We start from the raw sequence: 26,381 nt of genomic DNA, 5'->3' as shown, positions 1-26,381 counted from the left end.
GATACCGCTAGCCGCACGAAGAGAATCACATGCATCTGGGCCCGCTTCTCGGATCTCACATTCCAGGAGATAAACTGAGATGCGAACGTTTAGTAAGAGAGTGAGATTTAATGAACGTCTGATCCCAGCAGCTGAGTGTTCTGTGGAATCGGTAGCTCCTGGCGGGGTCCAGCGCTATGAGGCTACACAGACGATCTATGATCCAAAGGCCCAGTAAGCGGCATAGTTAATGAGGTAAAGGTGCTGGAGCCAGGGAACAGACCAGGAAAGCTTAAATAGAATTTTAGGAGTTGCTGAAATGGCTCTATATGGGGGTAATTCTGTAAACTAAAGTTGCCCCTTGTTGGTATTACTAACCTAAGGCCCAAAGGTACAAAGGACAGGACAAAGGTCCTCAAGCTCTCCCTTTACATCCACAAAGAGGGAATCTTAGAGAGTCAAGAGTTTGACTCATTCTTGACCATAAGGGCATCAGCCAAAACTATCCCAGTCTGTATATTCTGTGTGCACGTTACTCAGTCTTTTCTTCATTCACCCAGTAAACATTTTGGAGGGCCATCTGTGGGCTGGGTGTCACACTAGCTACTATGGCAACAAAGCTGAAAAGGGCATAAACCTCTTCCTCAAGGAAGAAACAGGGTCAGGGGCACGCTTCCAAACGCTGAAAGATGAATGTACGTTTATCAGCTGGCGAGGCAGGAAGAGCACTCAGAAGGGCACATGACGGGGTGAGGCAGTCTTTAGGGCACAGCGTGCATGACTGGGTCAGGGACAGCAAAGGAAGGTGCCCTAGCTGGAGTTTGGGAAGACGGGCACCCATGGGGAGGCAGTAGAGATTCCCAGCATTTAAGGGGTGAAGAAGGGAGCTATCAGGGGATGGAAAGGCAGTATTTGCTGCTATCCGCGGTCTTCTCCATACCTTGGCCTCTGTAACGCCATGTGCTTTAGGATTTCTTACCTAAGAGTCAGGAAACACAAGGACAGAAAAGGGTCCATTCAATGGGTAGGTAGAATGTGATACACCAGAGTATTTTCTTTAAAACAGTGGGAATGTAAGTTAAACCAAAACCCATTTAGCATCATGTTGGAGAAATCTGTATTTCCCGAGTCCACAGAACTTACCTAGGACAGCGAAAAGGTCAAGGAAATTGGTCTCTCCAACCAGGGCTATTTTAAGGACCAAGACCTCCAACTCCAGTAGACATTTATCTATCTGAAGAGAGGCGTTCTACACGCAGTTTCCTTTAGTTATCATTCCCAAGAGCCAAGAGGAAACATTAAAGCCAAAGAGAGGAATCAGTACCACAGGTAGCAGAGCAGACACTGCCCCACTTCTTCATGTTTCCTCAGTGTCATGGCAGACAACAGTCCGTCCCGTAAAAACGTTTTTATAATCCCCTTGTGCTCAAAATGGATGTTAGGGCAGAAAAAGTTAATATAACCTTATATATATTAAGAATTCTGAAGGTCCTGATCTTTCCTTCAAAAGTGATTTTGACCGTGCAGTTTAAACAGTTATTTATGGTAAATACTAGAACTCTGTTGACTTAAGTTTTCGTTTTCCACTTAAAAATATCTTCCAGTTTAAACTGCTTGCTGTTCTAATCTTGCACACTTTATATAAAGATTACTGCTTTAAATCAGTCAAGAACAAAAGGAATGTTCCCCCATTCCATGCCTCTCCTTCATGTCCAAATTCACAAAAATTGACTCCCAGAGAAAATTATGTGCAGGATTTGAGTACAGTCAGGGGGAAAAACTTTAGTCAGGCTTCAATTCTATCCAAACAACAACAACAACAACAAAAAGCCAGGGTAGCATTTCTGGATAAGACAGGACATCAAGGTGTTTCCTGTAGTTAATTACAAGTCTTTGTCAGAAGTTGTTGGGTAATCAAATGGGAAGTGAATTATTTTCATTTTCAACATTGCAAAATGCAAAAGAACCAATACATATCATTAAAATGGAAAATAACGATTTATAACTGTTCACACCATGATGTTTACATCCGTTACCAAATCAGACAGTATCTGTTCGAGATTCAGACTTCTGAATCAGGTGGATTGTCAATTCCAGTGTCGTCTTTCTAGCAATTTGTTGCTAAGTTCTATGAAATGACAAGCTGTTGTAGACCTAATTTCTGTTAAAGCAACTTGTGTCAATTTTCTGCTTCAGTCACTGTAATCACTAATAGCTAAGAAAATGCAACCGTCTATCAGTGAAGGGGCATCTCTTGTTGAAGGCCAATAGTCAGTACCTTTTTAAAAATATTGGATCAGAATTTATGAAAGCAAGGGATGCCCCTCCCCTCAAGAACCTTCAGCACACCAGGCCAAGTGCTCCGAGAGCCCAGCCAGGAAAGTCAGTATGGTTAAGGCACAAAGGAAGACGTAATATAATTAAACTTAAGATCTTTCTTCTCTTTATTTTCAAGATAACTTGATTAACTTCAATTATTAATAGCCAGAACTTGGGGCTCACAAGCAGCTCTATACTGTAGTAGATACACTTAAACTCTTATAGTTAATTATGCACCTAAAATTTCTGTTAAAAAAATAATCAGCCAACAATAAAACTTGTTTTATGACTACAGCAAGTTATCACTTTCTGGTTTTCTATCCGCTATTCAGTATAACCTTGTTCTTGGTACCACACGTTAAAATGTACGGAGGACTAAGCAAAAGAGAAGACTAGAAGCACACAGTGCTTGTTAGACACTCAGTTAAAATAGATGATACTTAAAATAGTATCCTTTCCTGGGTATGGATTTTTATTCACATTTGCAAACACATTCTTCAGTAAGTTCTAAAAGGTTATAAAAAAAGTGAGGGAATGTGACATTAAAGTATTTTTCATTTCCTTAGAATTTTTAGCACACCTAAGACAATAAAAAGAACCTATTTAAAAACACTGCTGTAACAAGGGACTGGCTGGTGGTCCTCTGGCCAAGTATTTATTTAGGAACCACCACGTACAACTCCAGCTGGTATTCCAAAGGGAGTGGTGAAAGAAAAAGAAAAAAAAAAAGAAACATACAACTAATACAGTTTCTCTTACTCTTCACTTTTCTTTTTATTATTCAAAAGTCAAATGTTATTTTTAAATCATCCAGCCTCAATTTTGATTTAATGTACCGTCATTTTCCCAAGATACGAAATTTCAGAATCTCTTTGGAATACTAATTTCACGTTTCTAGGTTTAACAAAACTGTTGAAATTTTAAATTCCACTCTATTTCCCTGAATTCTCGAGACAGCTGCTGATGTAAATTTTAATATAAAATATTTAGTCACAAAATAGTATTGCTTTTGTATGCACATAGTTGTAAGATTACTTTGTTTTTGTCAATAAAAACTATACCATCTTTCATAAAACTCTAAACAAATTAAGAACTGTGATGTGAACAAAAATTACACATGGTAAAACAGGTACCAGCACGACGTTAGGTTATATTACATCAAAAAAAGTTTTAATGGTCCCAAATATATATACTCAACAACTAAGCATACACTCAGGGGAGAAAAAATCAAAAACAAAATGAAACAAAAAAAATTATGACACAAATGACCACATCTAGAATTCCACTCAATCTTTAATCAAGTAGGGACAAATCCCCACTTTAAAAAAAAATCTGCAGTTTGAAGGGCAAAGGGAACAGATAAAAAAGAGGAAACTTTATATTCGCCCCTCCCCCAAAGAGGTTTTCCAAACCTGTTGTAGCTTGACTAAAATGTTCAGAATGTATGATTTTAAAGGCAGGTCTCTTTATACAAAGAAACTGCTGGCATTCTTAACTACTGAAGAATTACGGCACAAAAGCCTATTCTTCTGAGTCTCAAACATGGTCCGAGAAAGCATACTCTGATTGTAGCAACTGACCAGCCAATCCAGAGTTCCACTTACAAAACCCCTGCCCTGTTGGCTTTTTGTTTCCATTTCCTTCCCTGAGAAAAGGGCAATGTGTGGTCCAAGCTGGAGAGCTCAAAGGCTTAAGTCTTTCCCCTAAATGTAGAGTATCCCCTCCTCCTGCTCCATTGAATTGGCACTTGAAGAGCAGAGTCAAGTGTGCGAGGCTGATCCGGACCAGTCATTCACGAGAGACCGCTGCTCTGTTGTGGATTTTGTAGGGGGGAGGGGTGGAGAACCAGTTTTCTCAACAGGTACTGATCACAGGCAGTTGCCGTTATTACGACTCGAACTTTGCTTTCTTCGCCAATGGTAGCGCGTCGTCCTTGTCTTCATCCTCATCATCATCTTCATCGTCATCGGGGTAATCTACCAGACCCACGAGGCCTCCCTGTTCAGAAAGAACACGTAGCTTTTAAAAAACAAACCTTAACACATAAATACTAGATAAAGGACACAGATTTCCACCACCACCCCCGCCCCCATTATACTAAGTGTGGTTATTTCTGGACGGTGAGATTATATGCAACTGAAAGTCACGGTGTTTTTCCTATATTTTCCGTAACAAAACTTTTAGTTTATATAAATTAAGTGAGCCAGGAGATAAAACCTTTTCAATTTAATAATTACGGTTTCTAAGACTTAACAATGCATTAGCAAAATCTTGAAAACTGCAAAAGATAAACAGACTAATGACTAACAGAAATGAGGGCAGACCAACTACCAGAAGTTAGGAAGGCGATCCTGCCTTTCCTCTCGCCTCTTTTCAGACCCCTGCCGTCTCCAGGCACCGCTGTAGCTCCTCTGTGGGGCGCTGTGGAGAAACTCACCCTGCGGTGCCCTCAGCCTGCCCCTTCATTTGAACACTGATTCATTTCTTAGCCCTCAGGGGTCTCACGCTCATGTCAGAGTAAAAGGAACTGTGCATGGGGCATGACATTCCTGGCTTAGATCGACGCGTCCCAAACGCCAGTCTGTTAACTGCTAGTCCGGGACAGGAGGAGGTAGTGAAAAGAATTGGTTTTTATTCTGAGATTGTCTTGTCCACATTTTTGGTGTTAAAATTGTCATCCTTTCTTATGAAATGTTAATGATGATGGTTAATTCTTTTTTATAAATATTGCTTGACAAAGCAGAGTGTCCAGATACTGACCTTTGCTCCACACCAGCCTTTAGCTGGGTATTAACTGGGAAAGCTGATAGAGTAACTTTAAAATTTCTGTAAATGTTCTGACACAAATCTGAACCTGAGTTCTAAAATGTAGATAACGAAAATAATTCATTCAGCCTTTTGTGTTGGTCATAAAAACCTTTGGGAAATTGCTCAGGTTTTCCATACATTCAGGTAGTGGAGAATTTCTCTCTCTCATTCAGAAACGTTAGATCACTTCCAAAAGACAGTAACCAAATGAAATCTTAGTCACAATTACTGTTGAGACAGGCCTGCAAGTCCGAATGTACCTTGGTAGTAATAGCTGCCGTCTGAGATGTACTTTTAGGGACAGAGCCAGGAGAGCCTGGAGATCCTGGGGATCCCGGGGAGCCTGGCGAACCAGGCAGATTGGTTGCAGGTGACTGGCTGGTGAGAGAAGTCTTGGTTCCACTAGAGAGGGAAAGCTTGAAACTTGGGCTCTGCCGACCAGAAAGATTCGTTTTCAGAAGCACCTCTTTTTCCTCACTTTCTTTTACTAAAAATAAGAATAGTGTCAATAGTTGTCACCCATCCTCCTCTTTTTTTAATCCCCCCAAATGAGGTGGCACTAAACCACACTTAACTAGCTCACTCCCTTGCTAGGGAAAAACACAAGTTCAGTTCACTACTGAGAAGGAATGAGACCTTCAGTATTCAGTGTCCCTCCCCTTCCTGAAATAATGTTATTTCTCCTGGGTCAAGTCAGATTAAGAAAATTTGGTCCATACTTTCACCCACAGCTATTAATTCACATTCTAGAAAGCAACAAAGTCTCTAAAAATCTATGTCATAACAAAGTAGATACTCCTCCTTTTGACAAGTTATACAGAGTAAGCCTAGAGCGGGAAAGCCACCATTTCTCCTTGTCCAGCTTTTCAACATACATTTCTTCCTTTCCATGAATTTACTTATTGGATCCATAATATCATCATCATTTTTAGTTTTGTCAGATGGAGACACGACAGCTTCTCCATCTTCCATGTCATCTTCGTCTGTGTTAAACCACATCTCCTCTTCATCTTCTAGTGTTCTGGCATCTCTTCGGTATCTATGATTCCTCAAAATGGAACGCATACTAGGAGTAAAGAAAAGGAAGTAAATAGACTCCAGGCGCCTGGGTGGCTCAGTCAGTTAAGGGTCTGCCTTCGGCTCAGGTCATGATCTCAGGGTGCTGGGACTGAGTCCCACATCAGGCTCCCAGCTCAGCAGGGAGCCTGCTTCTCCCTCACCCCCTCCCCATACTCTAATAGATAAAATCTTAAAAAAGAAAAAAATAAAAAAGTAAAGGGACTCATCCAAAGACTCTTTCAGATAGTCTTCAAGTGGTGCTCCAAATCAGATCCTTTTATACAGAGAGGCTAATGAAGAACCAGTGTCCATAGAACTAGGCACCCCGCCCTACCTAGTGTTACCAGGGGAATCAAACTATTATGGAAACTGTACTATTACAGATCAGTTATTAAACTTGTTAACCTCAGAAACTAACAAGTCCTAATTCGTGGACTTTAAAACATCCTATTTTGATTTTAATCTGGACACATGAAGCCCCACTACCACGTACTGGTTGGGTTTTCTTTCTCATTATCTAGCTTCAAACACCACATACACCTTCGGGAAAACATGCACAGTACCCGTTACAGAAAAGCTACAACCACTGTGCATCCCCTCCCCCAGCCAAGCCAAATATGAAACAAGCAAAGAGAGGGAACCACCATACAACTTGAATGAATAGGCGAAAAAATGTGGTAATTTACCTGTCAAGTTTGGGATTATCTTGCCTTTCTCTTTGTTGTTCAAATCTCAGTTTCAATCCTTTAAATGTCTGTACATAATCTACATCTTCCAGTGCTTTCCAGTAATTTTCAATGACATGAGCAGTTAATGATTTTATATCTTCCTATAGACAAGAATTACAATGAAAAATACAGAAGTTATTTTAGCAAAATAGGCTTTAGGTAATTCATAAACCTGCCCAAAACAGTTTAACTTTGTTAAATTATTAGCCAATCTCAGAGATAACAAAACAATGAAAAAGGGCATAAATGGCTACTCTGTAGTCTCCAATTTTTGTTGTGTCTCAGAATTAACTACGGGTCTTCCTCAAGTAAATGCCCAGGTCGCGCCCCAGATAACTCTTACTCAAGTTGAATGTGGGAGTGAAATCAGCACATCAGGAAAGTGCTAGAGATGGACAGTGGGGAGAGCTGTGCAACAGTGTTAGTGTACTGAACTCCAAGGAACGGTACACTTAAAACGCCAAATTTTATGTGATAAACATTTAACCATAATTTTTTTAAAAAAGCATGCCACAGATAATTCTGACATACACTTGAGGGAAAACCACAAGCCGACTACTATTTAATTTTAGTAAAGAATCGAACTGGTTACAAAATTGTTCTTTAAAAATAGAGGGCAAAGTCCAAAGTCAGAAAACCTCAGTGTTAAAAACAAAATAAAACCACATCAAATACTTTCTATTATCTGTCATTCTGTCCTAAAATGAGCTGAGTGCCATGACAGTGTTAGATCAGTTTTCTTTGAAGCCATCCTATGAAGGATTCACAGCTGCTGAGGGAAGATCATTTTGGTTTTCATTACTTTGAACGGAATTTCTACAAGTTTTTAAAATTTTTCTTCAAATATAATCTCGAATAAGACAAAATACTAATAATGCATATTCAATATTCTCAAACAATTAAAACCAACATTCTAATACAGAACCTACCACTCTAATAAATTCAAACATCTCTATAATGGCAGAGTTCATCAGATTGTAGCGGGATCCATTGTTGAGAAAGGCTTTGACTACTGGTTCAAACAAAAAACTTTTCATTATGTAGCGGTTGTAAAACTCATCTTTTAATCCAATAATTTTTCTCTTAAAACGAAGAGCACCTGAAACACAGAGGCATTATTGTTCAAATTACATACCACACTTCCATATTTTAGACTTATTAAAAAAGACCTGCTTAATAAATATAGTTCTTCGTGCAGTGATATGTTACTGCTTCCAGAAGCATGAACCTAAAGACAAGGACTGCAAAAGGGTTATCAGAAAAATGTACCCTAAAAGTAGTGTATGTCATTATAGAACACAAGTCTTGGACAGCCAGAAAAATTCTGGAATTTACTAACGACCAAAATGTACTCTACATCTAAAATAAAAGCTAAAATAGGGCTAACAAATGAATTAACTTCATACTACTTAAGATGAGAAAACTCTGAATATATCGTTTTACGTACACCTTAAAAACAACAGAAAAACCATTGTTTTCTTAGGGCAATCCACTGTATAATTTGATCATCACTTTTGGACACTCTTTACTATTTGGCTTTAGAGTTCTGAGTTCACTTTACGTTGGCTGGTTTCTGGATGTGTCAGGAGAACTACTCTAAACCCACAGAACTCTGCATGACCCAAAACTTGCCTTCCCATAGTTTAGAGATAAATTTAGAGGATGTTGTGTTTAAAATGTGGTCCTCTATGCTTATTGCAGCGAGTATGCTTTTTAATTTTTTTCCTAATTTTCCTTTTTACAATTAATTAGGCTTTAACTTACAGATTAAAAGGTATATTTACATCTTGAGGTATGGGGAGTTACTTAAGTCACCATTCGTCAAGATCCAAATATACTCAGACAGCTAGACAAAGCCCTCTTTACCTACATGGAGTTTGTCAGTAAGTTAATGCCCCACTTATTGTAAACAGTTCAAAAAAGCATACTCACTTCATGCAGTCACATCGTCTTCGGTTGGCAAGATTAAATATTGTGTTTGTATTTTGGTTTCTTTGGAGATCATGGAAGTGGCTCGTTAAATTGCCAATTTGTTATTAATCAAGTCCTTCATGAGCAGGTAGCCAGGCAACCATGCTGACACGGTTTCTGGGTGGGAAGGCAGAGGAGTAAAGCAGCTCAATGTTTCTTTAGTTGGCAGAAAAGAGGTCCACAAGTGAATGCCCAGTTAGGTACAGTTGGCTATAAACTGCCTTAACAATGCAACTTCTTTAAGAGTGTCTCTTTCTAATGTGACACTCTGGGCAGGGAGTTTCAAAATAATTTATAGAATAGTAATTGCATTTTTTTTTTTAACTACTGAATTATTTCCAAATACATAAGCATGGTGAAATAAGACATTTTAAACAGTAAGAGGCACCTGTGTGTTAAGTCAAAGCCTAACAAGGGTTTATCTTCCCCAAACAATGATTTCAGAGTTTGGTGTTTTGTAATGTCACTTGACAAAGGAACTAGTGAGGCAGTTCCATTTGTTAGAATAAAAATCAGTACTTTAGAGCTCAGGCCAAATGTGAAGTTTTTAGTAATTCATTAGGGCAAGAGCGATTATTTTGAGTTGGTACTCCAACTCTGCAGGCTTCGTGGAGACTTGTGTCCTACCATAACACACACTAGCTGAACCCCGTGGGCTGCATGCAGTTCCCAGGTAAGTGAAAAGAAACTCCCTTCCTAGAATTCACTAAGACCAAGGTATGCAGTGCCACCATTCCCTCAAGAGTAGTTCTGTCCAAAAACTGCTGGTGTAGACAGAGGTGGGGTTCTAACGGTCTTTGTTTTGCTCCTCATTTCAATTTGCCCTGATTTATTTATATCCAGAACTGGGTTATTTCCATTCAAACCCCTCCCCCAAAAGAAAACTGCATCAAGAATAGCCAACCACTACTTGCTGCTGAACAAAAGCTGCTTTCAAAAATTTACCAGCGAGCTCTATGAAGTCGAATCGCTCAAAGGAAATTAGAGAAAGCTTTTGGAATAGGTCACATTGGCAGAACTGCTGGGCTTCCAAAGTAAAGTGCACTCTGCTTCCCTTATCTCTAACCTTCATTAACATGCCAGGAATCTCTGGTGCTTCGTTTCAGTCATCTCTAAAACAAGTAATTCATCTTTATGTTAACACAACATGAGATTTCATGTCACAAAGTTGAGACTTTTTGCCTCCTACGTAACTTGTGATGGCTGAATAAAAGCATCTACAATAAAATTGTGTTTTATTCCTGTCACAGATTTCCATACTTTTAACAAAAGACTAGACAACATGAATCCTGAAAGGCCAAAGAAATGAGACTGGTAAAAGTGGCGTATGTACAGAATCTAACCTTACGAAGACCTAAATTTTGAAAGGACTGCTTGTCTCACCTACACACCTGATTCGTTGTCTTTAAATAGGATAAAAGCATTCTAATAAGCAGCAGATATAAAAAAGGAGAAGTTCCGTAAGTCCCCAAACTGTTTACATTTAACCACTCATTATCTTTTATCTTTACAAGAGGGCATCTAAACTTATGAAACCCTCCCTTAAACACTCTACCTAATACTTTCAGTGTATAATCTTTTTTTTTTTTTTTAAGATTTTATTTATTTATTCGACAGAGATAGAGACAGCCAGCGAGAGAGGGCACACAAGCAGGGGGAGTGGGAGAGGAAGAAGCAGGCTCATAGTGGAGGAGCCTGATGTGGGGCTCGATCCCACAACGCCGGGATCACGCCCTGAGCCGAAGGCAGACGCTTAACCGCTGTGCCACCCAGGCGCCCCTCAGTGTATAATCTTAGAAGACTGAAAATATCCTAAACCTCCCACTTAGCTCTTTTAGAAATCCTTGATCAAAAACTCCTACTGTATACTCTTAAAGCCAGTCCTAAAATGCTCATTCCTAATGACTGGCGTCTTCTTCCAGAAACTACTTATGTTCTGAATCTGGGAAGACAGCCACATAGATTCATTTAAGAGTCAGCATTTTTCGAACTGAGTTATTGTTAAACAATAAAACATAACTAAAATTTTGCTAACATGCTTAGTTTCCTACAATATAAACCTTCCTTGTAACGTATCTCTTCATAGTTCTCATTAAACTGAAACTTTCTTTGTAATACTGCAAGCAAAACAATGAGACGACCTGAACCGAGAAAGCCTTTTCCTTTCCTGCACTCCCCCACTGGACTGTGTGGTCCCCTTGCACCAAACCATTCTCACGCTACACTTTTCCCACAGATGTACATCAGCTGTGCCTTCGACCAAGAATGTCACATTCTCCCAGGACCAAGACACAACCCAATTTACCTCCCCTGCGAAATTTTCCTGATTTGACTCATTCATGTAGAATAAAATTTTTCCACTATGCTTTCAAACACACCTCAATATAGTACTTTTGACATTTTGGTTTTTAAATGACTATCTCCTCCTAACTGAACTCAAAACCCCTTGACAGCGGAGTCCAGGTCTTAATGGTCCGCGTTTTCCTTGTAATTTCCAGGTATCCAGCATCTTCATCAAATCTGAGATGCCCCTGATTGCAAAAAACTTTCTCTACTACTAAGAAAATCAAACAGACAGAACTATCAATCACGATGACATGCCATTAATTTTAAGACTCACCTTGATTTGAGAGATGATAAATGTCTAAAATGCAGAGCTTAAAACTGATAAAATATGGTAGGTGTTTAATACATTTATCAAAATAAAACTGATTAACTTATTCATTTAGTTTTTCCATTCTGTCCTAACCTCCCTTTCCCACACTCAAACAAAACTTTCTACGGTAACAAGAAAGAAAGGTCTGTACAAACTCCCTCTCAACTTGGTCGTGGGGCTCTGTTTTGCTGTCGTAGGTACATAAGGAAAATGACTATGAGTTTAAAAGCTCTTCTTTTGCAAATGCTAAGCTCATGGATATTAGTACGGTAGAACCAAAATAATTTATTTTTGCTATCCTTAGCAGTCTAGGTTAATGCCACAAAATGCTACCTGTTACTTTTGGCTGAAAAAGATTACTAAGGTAACATCAAAGTTCCTGGACAATCAACAGAAAGTAACTGCACTAAACACCTGAAAAGTTGGAAAACCGTGAATTCATACCGTGAATACATGTACTCTGTCATTCCTCCAGTGTGTACATTAGCCAGAAAAACTAAGGCAACTGTAACTGTTACCCTGATAGAAACTGTTTCATGTTTTTAGAAGGATACTTATTTCTAATACTATTTTAAAGATAAAATATTTTAGAGCAAATCAACATCAGAAACATCCTTATAAACCACGTTTTTATAATTTTAGGATATTTTTAAAAATCCATGAAGTAAAAAATTTGTAAATGAGGTTAAAAAAAATAGCAAAACTGGGTATGTATGTTCAGGCCTCTAATTAGTGAATGACTGTGATGCCGTCAAACCACCACCAAACAACCAAACTTACCTACAGAAACCAAAAGACAGAAGTTACCAGCAGACATATTTTACTGAGCCTCTAAGTCTTGGTCAACTTACCAAGAAAGGCTGGCTGCTGGGATCAAGAATAGTCTTAAATAACCTACTTCCAATTCTGAAACATGCTTTACTTCACAAACTAGGGCCTTAAGAACACAGTTAAAGTTAATTTTTGAAAAATAACATAACCAAGAACAACCTAGTTGTTGCTTTAGGAGCTGACAAACTTTCCCCATAAATATTGTTTACAAGTACACATTTTAGGCTTCATAGGCCGCATATGGCCTCTGCAGTTGCTGTTTTTAAACAACCCTTTAAGAAACCTAAAAACCACTTTTCAGCTTGCAGGTCATGCAAAAGTAGAGCACAGGCTGGATCTGGTCACTTCTGAGGTTTGGCACCCTTGCTCTAAAGTACCTGAGGTAACAATATGTTTTATGTCAAATATTTCTCAGTAACGCCGAGAAAAAATATTTGTGCAATTAACGAATTGACCATCTACAGACACTTGTGCTGGGCCTTCTGTAACTCTGAATGTGTTTTAGCAACTCAGTGCTATTAGCTAAAGATTTTCCAAATTACAAAAATGTTCTTCATGATTTAATGTAAGTTTCACAAGAATGCCTAACTTGTAATGAGGAAGGCAGTACTAAAAAAATAACTGAGGTAAAATGATCTTAGGTGCCATATTAGTGGAGAAGAATACTTTAACATATTTTGTGGATACACACTAAGCCCTTTGCTGTATATGAAAGAAAGATGCGAATGAGGAAAATTATCTCCAATTGTGGTGAAACTACAGAATTGGTGTAGTTTCCTGTTAGAATCTAGGTGTCCTGAAGTCTGTGATCTCTTCTTCTCCGGCAACACGATAATATATAGATAATAAATAATTCTACCGGAAGCAACACTTACATAATGCCAAGAAAGCATGCTTTGAGGCCATGAGAACCAGCACTCTGCGGAGGATGTCCTTGTTAATAATGTAGTTCTTTATGTGGTAGGTGTGGTGCTCCACACAGAATGTTAACAATTCCAGTACAAGTGCCAGCAACTGCGCAGTCTGAAAATCATCTAAAAACAAAACACAATTATATTTAAGGACTAATATTCTTTTCCTTTCTAACTGTAAGTATCCAAGTTCCAACCAAGTAAAATCCTTTCTGTTGACCCAAAATTTTAAAGTTAAGGAAAAGGGAACGAACACTGAATCCCTACCATGTGCCCCGAGAACTATGCTTTACATTTTCTTAACTCTGATGAATTATTTTCACAAAACCCAAGTCTGAATACGGCAAGAGCTGGGACACAAATCTATTAGCTCTGCTTTATTCCCAAGTGCAAGAATGCTCTACCATGTCTTAACACGGCCCTCATAAGATGTACACACAGCATAGGAGATCCAGAAAGATCCCATCTCGTCTTTGGTGGAATTACTCTCCCTGCTCCTATGATTCCAATGTGTTTTATGGGTCCTTTATTACATAGAATGAATCCACAATGGATTATAATTACTGGCTTACCTTTCTTCCTCGCAGCAAGCCTCTGAAAGTATTTTACTCACTTTTTCATTTCCCCCATTTAGCCCCTAAAGATTACAGCACAGTGCCTTCCACACAATGGGTTTTTTTAAATAAATGTTTGAAGACTAAATATATGCCTTTGGAAAGAAGCCTCAAGCTTTACCTAATATGAATGAAGTAGACAGGAAAAATGAATATCACGTGTCTAAGACGTGATTCTAGAATCATAAAAAAAGGGTAAATTTAACATTTACTAAGTTGTATTTTAAGTTATACTATACTGGTAATTTATACAACAAAATATTCTTGAAATGTCAATAAGGGATTTCCCATCGAAGACCCTAAAACTACTTTCTGAATTAAACACACTATGCAAGCTAAAGGAATAAAATGCAGAAATAAGAGTAATCCCTTACCTATGAATAATGCTCAATGCAAATAAGAGGCTTAATAGTAAGCAGCTCTGCGCTACAGATCTGAAGTGCCAATTAACCTAAAATGATTTTTTCACAATTACTTCCTTCTATTTATTTAACCTATGTAAATATCAATATTGCTTTAACAGAAGTGTTTTTAAATTCTGAAAGCAACAATCATCTCCTCTTTTACATCTTATTATCACCAGTTATAGCACTTTAAAGAAAGTCTACCTTGAACACTTTTGAAGATATATTATTACGCCTCTGTGTTAACCAAATGGCTTGAACTTTTGAAGACTATTACTCTACATCAACTCTGAGTTTCAGAACTCAAGAACAAAGAACCTTACTACCAACCTGCATTATCTTACCTTTGCTAGGTTTATCTTCTGTTGTATTTGCCAGTAAGGGAGCAGTGAGGACATGCATACAGTGCTTGTAAAAGAAACCCAGAAACTCAGTCTTCTCTGTTTTCTAAGGAATCAAAAACATTTACATGAATTTTAACTGCACTGGCTCCTACCAATAATAAACAACATACTAGTATGAGAAAGAGAAAAATGCCTGTGGCTTACATTGGCAGTAGCTAACATGTTTTCTGGGTCAACTAAAGTTCGAAGCAGGCCCATAAGTTGGACTGCTCCTCCAAGTTCAGGGTCTGTATCACAAATCATATGTTCTATAATGAGGTTGATGAGCAAAATATCCTGGTGAGAAAGTACACACAATAAGGATCACTTATTATGAGAATGGAAAAGCACATACTATGACATGTTACAGCATTACACCTAGCTCTAGCTGTCTCGTTAACTGCACCCAAAATGAAACGACTAACTGCTTTAACAGGATATACGGCAGTGTTTCCCTCAAGTGTGGCACAGGCACATTTACACTAGGTAATGCAGAAAAGAAAGTTTCTTTCTTTCTCTATTTTTAAGTCCCTTTGATTAAAGCAAAAATCAACTTTGTTTGGTGCTAATAGAACTTTATACTTCTTGATAACAAAATTTCCCTTCTGAAGAAAGGTAATAGACCTTCAGTTTAATAAAATATTTAGCTAGAATTTACACCACTGTTCCACTTTCACTGCATTTCTATAGATTCCTTCTATTTTTGGCAAATGAGATCTGTATCTATTCCCCATTTATGGAAATGATACAAAGTTTCCATTTAAAGTAAATCTAGTTGGTACCCAAATGTGTGAAATTAGGGGAAACAAGATTATGGTATTTAGATAGCACAGAGAACAAATCTGTTACACAGATCCCAAATGTCACTGAAAATTGATAACTAGTTTTCCTGAGGCTCTATGACTGGTGTTCCTGGCCCAAGGAGTAACTACAAACAGAAGGGGATGCAGTGAGGAAACCTCTGCTCTTGTCTGTGTATGCAGTAGTAGGATGGACCTAAAGATCGAGATTAGGAATCAAGAAGCCTACTGTGTGTGAGAGAAGTAGATCACTGTATGTGCAACTAGCAGGTTTCAGGGCCAAGAACAGCCTTTATTTTAAATTAATACAGGTATTTTGGTTTTCTGGATAAGACTTTTATTAAAGAAAAATGTGACATAATATTGAACAGTTCAAACTGGTACTTCTCTACACTTACCCTGGCAAAAAAAACACAAAAAACAAAAAAACAAAAACAAAAAGCACCTTAAATACAGAAGTTACTAGGCGTTCCACTTCCCTTTGACATAACGCATTAAGATTTTTTCCAAAGGTAGAAGTCTATTTTCTCATTTTGTAAAAATACAATGGGAATGGTGCATAGGTTTTTTTTTCCTAAGAGGATGCCCCCCTCCCCTTTTAAGATGCAGTTGAGGGCAAAATATGTCAGTCTATTCTTAAAAGTTACTTGTAAGATTTTGGGGAAAGGAGGGAAAAAAAATCAGGATCATTGGTTTAATGATCTAAAACTAAAACCGAAGAGCACACACATGTGGGCGCTGCATATGCCATGTGCCACATACTCCAGGAGCACCCTTCACATGATCGGGACAGACTCCCTCCCTTACTTTAAAACTGATGTGTGTGAGGGAGCAAGACAACAGCTTGCTCCTTAGGGTTAGTCGGTAAAGAAAGTGCCCTAAATACTTTTCCAAGGGACTGTGCTTCATTTCTTCATTCTTGGCGATTTTTAGAACCTATCCCTAGCAAAGTCAATGTTTTCCTAGGGAAGTTACTTATAATTCCACATACAGAAGAACAATTTATTGATTAAATGATTAAAACGACAACGTAGCACGTGAACGACAGAATTAAGAAACGTGATCGCAGAAACTTAAGAACACGTTTCAGTGGAGCATTAACAAACAAACACCTGTGTAACACACAATTCATAAACGGAGACAGGAGCCAATTTCGGGAAAAATAAGCCATTTGACATTCTGGCTACACTTTCCCCAAATATCAGCTATTTAAATCTTTAAAAATAAATAATAAATACAGTTCTAGCTCCCCATGTACAAATACTTACTGTTAGTGCAAATAATATTTACCTTGTTGGTTATTTTTTGCTCTGTTAACTTCTTACTTACATCATCATTCTGTTGTGCCTCCTGCATGACAAACTCTCGTACCATGGATGGATTATATTCAACCAAGTATGAGAATATATCAGTAGCAGCACTTCGCACCTGTGTATCATCCATGCCCTGCAGATAAAAAGCACTTATTTCTCCTATACTTATAAAAATACAGCTTATAGCTATATAAAATCCAAAATCTACCCAATTAAAAGAAAACACCGAAATAAGAGAGGTCAGGGAAATCTGGCATGTAAAGCTTGTTCTATGGATAAAGTTACTTTCCTTAACATCCCAACAGGCGGCAAAATTAACTATTATTAAAAATACAGAAAATTCCTCTGAATATTCTTTCAGTATCATGTAAGGACTCTGTAATACTAGAATTTTACAGCTTTTTTACTTTATGTAATACACAGCTAATATTAAATATTGGCTATAGTCAAACACTTGCATATTACATAAAAACATATTTTTGTGGATTAAAAATATAATGGTAATAGGGGCACCTGCGTGGCTCATACAGTTAAGCAGCTGCCTTTGGCTCAGGTCACGATCCCAGGGTCCTGCTCAGTGGGGAACCTGCCTTTCCCTCTCTGCCCCTCCCCCCACTTGTGCTTTCTCTCTCAAATAAAATCAATCTTAAAAAATAAAAATATATAATTGTAATTAAATGTAAGGAGAAAAACTTACAAGGATGACTTCTAAAGCTGGTAATATGCCCATATTTGACAAAGTCTTGAAAAAAGCATCTCTGTTTTGAGGTTGTAGCGTTTGGGAAAACGCACAAAATTCTTTTAAAAAGTTAACCTAAAATAAGGAAAAGGACAAGTGAATATAAAAAGATCTGTTGTTTTAGCTTTGTGCCCTTCATAAGTACCAAATTTCTTACCAATTCCTGTCTTTTTTCCTCATCTGTTGCTTCATCTGTTAGTTGTGCAAACAAATCTGTCAGAAATTTTTCATCCTCCTGTTAAATCAAAGGATAAATTGATGCTAATGGTAAGAGTATATTAAAACATAGTTTTCAGATACTGTAAAATATAAACTGCACTAACTGGAAAAAGGAAAGATGGTATTGGCAACAGTATTTTTTAAGAGAAGGAAAAACGAAACTATTAAAGAATAAACTGGAGATTTATACAGAAGATTTTTCTTTACATTTTGGAAAGGCCTTATTTCCTAAGTTTATTTAAGGGCCACACTGTGTCCATTATGCTTTATAGACCATAAGGTCTCTACCACAACTATTCAACTCTGTTATTACAGTAGGAAACATCCACAGACAATATGCAGGTAAGTATGTCTATGTTCAAATAAAACTTTATTTATAAAAACAGATATGGGCCATAGTTTGCAAACCCCTCATTTAGAGAATCTTAAAATCTTACCTTTAGAGGTTAAAGTTCTACCACCTCTCAAATGAAGGTAAAAATTAAGATAAAGCTTTCACGTTGTAAAGATGCAGAAAATGATTCAGTTATTCAAAAAGCTAAATGCAGAGCTTTAAAAGATACACCTATTATCTGACTGATATCCCATCCAGACACACAAAATTTAATACGTATTTTGGAGAAAATTGCTAATGTGGGTAAATCAATACAGAACTTGGAAAGAACCTCAGATGTTATCTTACCTCATTTTATAATTGAGACAGATTAAGAAACTTACCCAAAGACCAACCACAGCAAGTGGCACAGACCTTCCTGATAATCTGTTCAAATTTTTCCCATCACTATTTTTTAACTAAGACAGTGTTATACTTTAATTCCATACTGTCTCAGCTAGTACTAGATTCAGCACTACTTCAGCCCTACAGACATCCCTAAGTCTAAATATATCTACATATGTATAAATGTATGTGTATGTGTGTATGTCATCTCCCACTAGATTATAAACTCCATATTCACTGTGGCACATTCTTAGGAAATCTTTTCTGTGATATTAAATTGGTTATTCCTACTTTTTTCTAAAATGTACAAACAGGCTGTACCTCAAATGGCATGCAATTTCAAGATACATCCCAGATCTAATATATCCCACCAACTGGAAATCAAATGATTGAAAAAGAGTCTCTGAACTGCTGCACTGGGGGGGGTACAGAAGTTGAGAGAATTAAGAATGTTTAAAAAAAAAAACAAGAATGTTTAACAGTATTACATACAGAGCAGTTAATAGTAAAGGGAGGATACGATTGTATACACAAGGGGGGTAAGAACCTGCTTTAAATTATATCTCAATCACCCACTGTCACAAAATGTATAAAATTCTCTTTCCTTCATAGCAGCACTTCGGATGTAAGTACCTGTATCAAGAGAAACAGAACTACAGCAATGGCAGCCAGGATTTTACAAAGCAGCATAATGTAGCGAAACAAAGACTTAACAACTTGAAATTATTCATACTTAATGAATAAAACTGGCATTTCACAGGTATGAAGACCAAGAAAACACCCAAGTGACAAATCCTTGCATAACAAAATGAGAATCGTGTGGAGCTAAAGGACCAGACGCACTCAGGACTATCCCAGGAAACCAGGAATCAAAAGTGGACCAGAACAGAGGCTGTATCTACTAGGTAGCCAGTAAAAACGAGATTCTTATCAAAGAATAAAAATTGGTACCAAAACCTTCTCCCTCCTCCATTATCAACACAATATACTGTATAGAGATTACTATTGTCCTTACCAGACTGTATTGCCTGTATTGTTTACATGTCTGTCTTAAATGAACGGGAAGCACATCAAATTGGTCAACATGAACCAGAATTATTCCTAGCTCCAGGACAGCAGCGTTGGTAAAACTGATTTTTCTGTTCGAATTCATGTTTTGTTTTTTGGGTTTTTTTGGGAAGATGTCAAAGACAGGGACTCTAAAATACAGCAATTTTCTAAAAAGGAATAGCCATACAGATTAAACTTACTGCTTTAATCCTAATGTGCTACAAAGAGCTCTGATGTTTTTTCTGCCTCCTTAACAAATCCAGGTTTCAAATAATTTTTATTTGTAGATCTGAGGAAAGGTCTTAAGTCTTCCAAGTCATACCATTTATCCGTTATTCTTCCAATATCATGGGCATCAAAGAAATAAAAATCATGGGCACTGTGCAACTCACAAATCTTTACACCACACAAACTTTAAAGTTCTATTTCAGTTAGAACAGACTAATTCCTACACTATGGGGTAATATACTGAGAGGTTCTCTGACTTTGGGGGTGTTACAAATGTAGATTGTCAGCTCTCATAATTTTGATTTCTGTGTTTTGTGCAGAATCCAGGAAACGTTACACTCTAGGCAATTCTGATGCAAGCACCCTAAAACCCAGACCTGAGAGACTGGGCATACTGTAGAAAGAAAATCTGGAGTTTAATACAGTAATTACTAATAGATATTTTTAAACAATGCTCCGGTGCCTGGGTGGCTCAGTCTGTTAAGCGTCCAACTCTTGATTTTGGCTCAGGTCATGATCTCTGGGTTGTGAAATCAAGCCTGCATTGAGCCCCGTGTCGGGCTCTGTGCTGGACATGGAGCCTGCTCAAGATTCTCTCCCTCTGCCCTTCGCCCCACACCTCCACTCACACACCTACATGCTCTTAAAAAAAAAAAAAAGAAAATACTCAAGAGTCTTGGATCATGTTCATGCATGATCTTCTTTAATCTTCAGATGACTTTATAGGGTTGATACTAATACCACCATCCTTCAAATCAGGGAACTGAAGCTTTAAGAAGGTAAGAAAGTTGCCAAGTAGCCCATAGCTATTAAGTGACAGGTTGAGCTGTAACTCATATTCACATCCAACTTCCCCATACTTTCATCTGTTACAAAAGCATGCCTTTTGGTAAGGATACCTGCAACTATAATTTGCCAATATCTGCTATATTCTCTTGACCCTAATACTAGGCTTTTAATATATAATGATCTGACAGTGCTACCAATTCCACAGAATTTATTTATTTATATTCTATATTTAATGACATACTTCTTGGCCTCTTCATTTTATCTTTTTTATCTTTCTCTCTGATTCTGTTCTATGCATAACTGAAAATTCTACATTTAATCGTTTTGTTAAGACCATTCATTCCCCTGTAATTTTTTCAAGCTAGACTTCATCACATTTATGTTCCTGATGTAAACAAAACAACCTTCTGGTCCCATAGTATTAAATACTATAATCTTTTCTAGTACCACCCAAATATATACCTTTAGACAAAAATCAAAATTGGTATTTAAAAGGGACAGGAAATTACTTCTGCTGAATCAATTAACAGTTTAGATGGTATCAATCAAGAAGGTATCTTTGTAAGTAGGGAAAAAAATGATCTAACTCACCTGTAACATACCAACAATTTCTACCTTATTGAAAAAGATAAAGGAGTGAAGTGTCGATAACATATTTTCTTCAAAGACTGAAGGGGTAGGTAGAACCATATCTTGGATATACTGAACTCTGTATGTCTGATGAATTTTTTGTTTCAGCTCAGGATCTGATATGGGAATCACTTCTTTAAACTTGGCTGTTTTTGTTAGAAATTCCCTGTGTTTTCGTGGTTGTGATAAAGCAGGATCATATTCTAAGCATCCAATGACGTCCATTATACATTCCTCAGAGAACATAACTTCGAAAAGAGCAGTTCGATTCAAGAGGAAGATGCCTTTGATAATTTCATACAAGTGGTGCAGTCCTTCAATATTTTCCAAATCCTCACACACATGAAAAAGCTCTAAGAGCTTTTTAATATAACCCTCATTTTCCAGTGCTAGTGCAAGTTTTTCACGACGCAGGGGGGAAGGTAAAGATGATGCCACAAGTTCTGCAATTTCCTCAAGGCGACTTAATTCACAAGACGGCAATTCTAAACCTGGTGATGACATATCATCAAAACGCTCCTCTTCAGATTCATCGACAAGGTCCTGAGTGATGTCCACTGAAGGGTCCTTTCCTTGAACCTATTAAATAAGATTTATGAGAGCTAATAAAATATAACCAAACAAATCTAAATATTCTTAGATGAATACAAGAGATGTTGTAAGAATCCTAGCATCATATTCCAGAATAGCCACCACCAAACCCTTCGAAGTTTTAAGTAAAATTCAAATAAATATCAAACATCATAATGTTGTGATCACAGAAAATACATGTAATTGTAAGCAATGAGGAAAACTGTAACCTCAATTCCAGAAAGCAAGGGCCAAAGAATATGTGCAAACTGGTTCTGGACCAAACTGGGTCACCGATGCGCTGTGAATGCTCGTTGGTGGCCCGAAAATATGAGTAAGAACACTGTGGTAAACAAGTATACTCACACAAAAATGAAACCATATAAAAAGTAACTGCAGCATACATGTAGCAGAGTGTAATACAGTAGATCACCCAAGAATATCTACTAAAAGTAACCAAACCATAGAAGTTTTCCTTTCTAGTCACCCAAACCTGTAGCTTTCATGATCACCCCCAGAAGCCCTGAAAGTTTGTCATAAACCCCAACTTTATGTCAGTATAGGGGCTCTAATGATAAAAACATAACTTAGAAGTTTTCACAAATACATTCTGAGATAAAAGAATATTTTTACCCAAAGTCAAGGACTTATTTTGAAATAAAATGAGCTTTGCTATCTTGGCCCTATAATTTGAGACACCATCACTAAAACAGGCCAAGTTGAACAGTAAAGAAATGGAAAAATTAGACCTTATATGAAATGGCCAAGAAACTTAAATTGCTTATCATGATTAAGAGAGACTGTAAATGGATACCGGAAGGGAAGAAGGCCTGGAACAGGTCTTGAAATATGTTGCAAGTTGATATTGTCTTGACCTTAACCCAGTGGGCAGTACCACTGAAAGGCAGCTAAGCACATTCACAGACTGTACCCGGCATGGTCTCGAGTTGGCTCCAATTTGTTAACAACATAAATTCTCAATATAGCTTTAGATTCCTGGAACTCAAACTACGGCTCTACCTAAAGCAATTTAGTAGTGTTTGATTAAAAAGCCAAATGTAAAGGGACAAGAGCTCTTACTATGGATGAAAATGCTATCATTTTTAGTTTATCTGCAAATATGAAGGCTAAAAGGTCATCAAAAAGGTCTGTGGTTAGAATTTTCCTGGAATCTGATCTGCTCAGGGAATTAAGGTGGAATTGTAATGATTTGACAAATATGTTTCAGTCTTACTGAACGGAGCAATGGAAGAATGAAAACAAAAGAAAGGTAGAATAAGTTAGAAGAGAGAATCTTCCTTAAGAGAAAGGATAAGTCTTAGCAGTCTGGACAGATATGAAGAAAATGAGAATGTGAAGGCCATGAAAGGTCTATAAAAAAAAAAAAAAGAGATACACCTAGACTTAATAACTACTATCAAGGAAGATACTAGAAAATGGAGAGACTTTTTGCTGTTTCTAGATCAAAAAATGAGCAGGGTTCAAGAAACAGAAGACATGTAAGATCTCAAAGAGCAAAATGTAATGAATTCTCTAGAACAAGCCAGGATCTAGAAATTGGTAAGTACAGACAGGATCACAAAACACTGGTAGAAAACTATATCTTGATCATAAAGTATGCACAAGTTAAAGGGGAAGATTAGATAGAAAATAAAAAAATAGCCAGTGATTCCTAGGAAAGTTACTCTAGAGAAGTACAGAAGTACTATTACCCCAAGTGTAAGTGAAGAACTACAGACCAAGGAAAAGTAAAGATCCGACAATTTACTAAAGGAGAGCCAGGCCTGAGAGCAAAGCACTGAGTCCAGGTGTGAGTTAAATATTGGTTTAATAGAAGACTGTGTCCAGGGTGGGATTGTTCGACTCAGAAAAGTGAAGAACAACATCTGTCTGAGCAATGGGTGCTTTTATAATACCCAAGCTCTTCAATCTCATCTCTCTTTCTGTGGGAGAACTCCACAGGACACAATCTAAAGGCAGGCTATGAAAGCTGTACGGGAAAGAAAGCAAACAGCAAGTATGAAGAGGCATTCAGCTATAAATGTAAGCCCTTCACAGCAGAAGGAAAGGGAAGTTTGACAGGTTATTATATGAAAAACAGAGCTGAGCAGACTACCTAGCAGAAGTAAATTCTACGAGGTAAGGAAACACTGTGCCTCAAGGACAAGTAGTTATTAAGGTAGTGGCTCTCAAGGGTACATGAGAATCAGCTTAAGCAGGAATTGACAAACTAGAGCCAAATGTGGCCAACCAACAATTTTCATAAATAAAATTTTACTAGAAGAGAACCATGGCTGTTTATTTATGGGTTATGTATGGCTACTTTCATATAACAACAGCAGAGTTGAACAGTTGTTAAACTGTATGGCCCACAGGCCTAAATTATTTACTATCTCACCCTTTATGGAGAAAATCTGACCTAGCGGACTTGTTCAAATATAATTCAAATACAATTACTGGGAAGTACTCACAGAATATCTGATTCAGTAGATCCAGGATGGGGGGGTCCCAGAATTTACATTTCTGTCAGTTCCCAGGTCATGCTGCTGTGAGAACCAATGAATTAAAGAATCTGCTTAAGGGGGCGCCTGGGTGGCAAGTTGTGGGATCGGCCCGGTGTCAGGCTCCACACTCAGGGGGGAAGTCTGCTTGAGATTCTCTCCCCTTGTCCCTCCTCCCTCTCTCATGTGCATATTCACTCTTTCAAATAAATAAATCTTTAAAAAAAAAAAAAAAAAGCAAAGAATCTGCTGAAGATTATACTCTAGAATAAATGTGGAAATAGAGAAACTGTCCTTAGGATGCAATGGTTCAAATGAGTCTATAACAAGAGCCAATGGCTTTAGCATATAATAAATGCAAAATAGAATGCATAATAAATGTACACCCAACAAGACTGTGGAGATTATGTCACCAGACCAAGGTACTAGAGTCACTAGAAAATTCCAGAATCAACCGAGAACAAGCAAGATGAAGCTGAAGAGACAGTCAAGAGTCACAAGAAGTTACTGAATAAAGTGATATGATCAGATCGGCATTTTTTAAAAGATCACTCTATCTGTGGTATGGATTTGGGAAGACCAATCAAGATGAAAGCAATAATCCAGGCAAGAAATGATAGTGGCTTGGTAAACTGTGATAGTAGTGAAAACAAGGATAAATGAATGGATTTAAGATTTATAGCTGAAGGACTGAATGGATGTAAGTGATGAAGGAAGGATAAATAAAACAGCCAAGTTTCTGGTTTCAGCAACTGGATGACACTGACTGAGATGAGAGAGATGGGAGAATGAACAGATCTAGTGGAGATTAGGTTTGGTTCTAGACTACTAGATCTGAAATACCAGTGAGCGCTGATGGAGGAGCTCTCAAAGGCAGCTGGATATAGAGTGCGGAGTTCAGCAAAGGTCGTGGCTGGACAGTTTGGTGTCAATAAACTGTGCTTTCCTATAAATCAAGCTTTTCACAGACAATATGAATTTAATAGATCAATATGAAATGCTATTTATTTAAAATCTTGGGTATTAGCTAAAAGCTCAGCAAAAAACCAAAATACTTAGCATGTTGATTTTCTAGTTTTTAAAATTACCTGACATATTTTCTCCCAAATTTCATCACATCCAGCTTTTTCTTGAAAGCTAAGGGCCAAGTCATAATTTTCTGCTTCAGACCACACAATCAAAGTGTCCTTGAGAGAAAAAAAGTGTAATTAACATCCCTTAATTATCACAAACTACGTCAAAGTATAAGACAAATGAAAAAAGCAACAAGTTGAGGACAGTACTGAGCAACTCTGATACTGTGATTGACAATGCCTTTTCACACCTAGCTCTGTTCAGTCTATAAAATGAAAACAATGTTTTCCTTAAGAAGTTAACCAGAATATGAAGCACCACAAAGTGACCAATCTAAATGTACTAAAAGATACAAACTAAACATTGTATTAATTCTTTGCTTGCATACTAGGTTTCATTTTATGCTCCAAATTGCCCAGAGAGGAAGTCTGAGCATTCAGTAACTAGGACATGTCAGGAGGGTGGGATTAATAACAAAACCCTTTCTCTCATCTATTACCAGCTCTGCATGTTCTTTACCTGAGACACACAAGGCCCATGAAATTATTCACTAAATCTGTAATATATGAGATTTTATCTGGATAGGTTTTTTTTTTAGCTTTCACCAAAGTGCTATGGTTCAAGAAGCAAGATGCTCCTACCACCCACAGTCCCTTTACTCCTGTTCAGAGAGACTTTTATTTAATGATAGTTAAGTTTAATGAACAGTTCAACAGTTTTTATTAAGATGTAATCTCTGCAAGACACTATACTTACAGTACTGACACCATTTTATATTCCCTGTAGTACAGTCTGTCTTCTACAATATGCATAGCATAATAAAAATATTTACAGGGTCTAAGGTATCTTTTCAAACTTACAGACAGTAAAATAAACACATACACTGTTTCCAAACCATCAACCATTTCAAAAAAGAGCCCGCTCGTTGAGAGAGGTTTGTGAATCCTCTTATGTATGAAATACTGAATGGTACCAGGGAGAGTTACATTTAAAAAAAAGAAGCCTGGGGCACGCCTGGGTGGTGCAGTCGGTTAGACGACTGACTCTTGGTTTCAGCTCGTCATGATCTCAGGGTCGTGAGATCAAG

The 26,381-nt window shown here is 37.6% G+C and overlaps 1 protein-coding gene across 2 annotated transcripts in view; it reads right to left on the bottom strand.

The window, feature by feature from the left end:
- Window positions 1-3,042: 3,042 nt before the first annotated feature.
- PPP4R3A (protein phosphatase 4 regulatory subunit 3A) overlaps window positions 3,043-26,381 on the bottom strand; it is a 37,276-nt gene continuing 13,937 nt past the window's right edge. Inside the window, exons 3-15 of one of the 2 annotated variants that reach the window (XM_040641520.1) lie at window positions 25,309-25,407; window positions 21,111-21,728; window positions 17,673-17,750; window positions 17,474-17,590; window positions 16,754-16,909; window positions 14,829-14,960; window positions 14,625-14,727; window positions 13,227-13,385; window positions 7,823-7,992; window positions 6,852-6,994; window positions 5,982-6,172; window positions 5,367-5,593; window positions 3,043-4,296 (exon numbers count right to left, since the gene is read on the bottom strand). In XM_040641520.1, coding sequence (XP_040497454.1) covers window positions 4,186-4,296; window positions 5,367-5,593; window positions 5,982-6,172; window positions 6,852-6,994; window positions 7,823-7,992; window positions 13,227-13,385; window positions 14,625-14,727; window positions 14,829-14,960; window positions 16,754-16,909; window positions 17,474-17,590; window positions 17,673-17,750; window positions 21,111-21,728; window positions 25,309-25,407 — 2,304 coding nt within the window. In that variant the 3' untranslated portion in view covers window positions 3,043-4,185. The remainder of the gene's footprint in view (window positions 4,297-5,366; window positions 5,594-5,981; window positions 6,173-6,851; window positions 6,995-7,822; window positions 7,993-13,226; window positions 13,386-14,624; window positions 14,728-14,828; window positions 14,961-16,753; window positions 16,910-17,473; window positions 17,591-17,672; window positions 17,751-21,110; window positions 21,729-25,308; window positions 25,408-26,381) is intronic. The other variant, XM_008702664.2, reaches the window with a different exon arrangement.

The sequence above is a fragment of the Ursus maritimus genome, unplaced genomic scaffold (assembly GCF_017311325.1).
Source record: "Ursus maritimus isolate PB19 unplaced genomic scaffold, ASM1731132v1 scaffold_25, whole genome shotgun sequence".
NCBI classification, from domain to species: Eukaryota; Metazoa; Chordata; class Mammalia; order Carnivora; family Ursidae; genus Ursus; species Ursus maritimus.
This window is presented reverse-complemented; position numbering and strand designations above follow the sequence as displayed.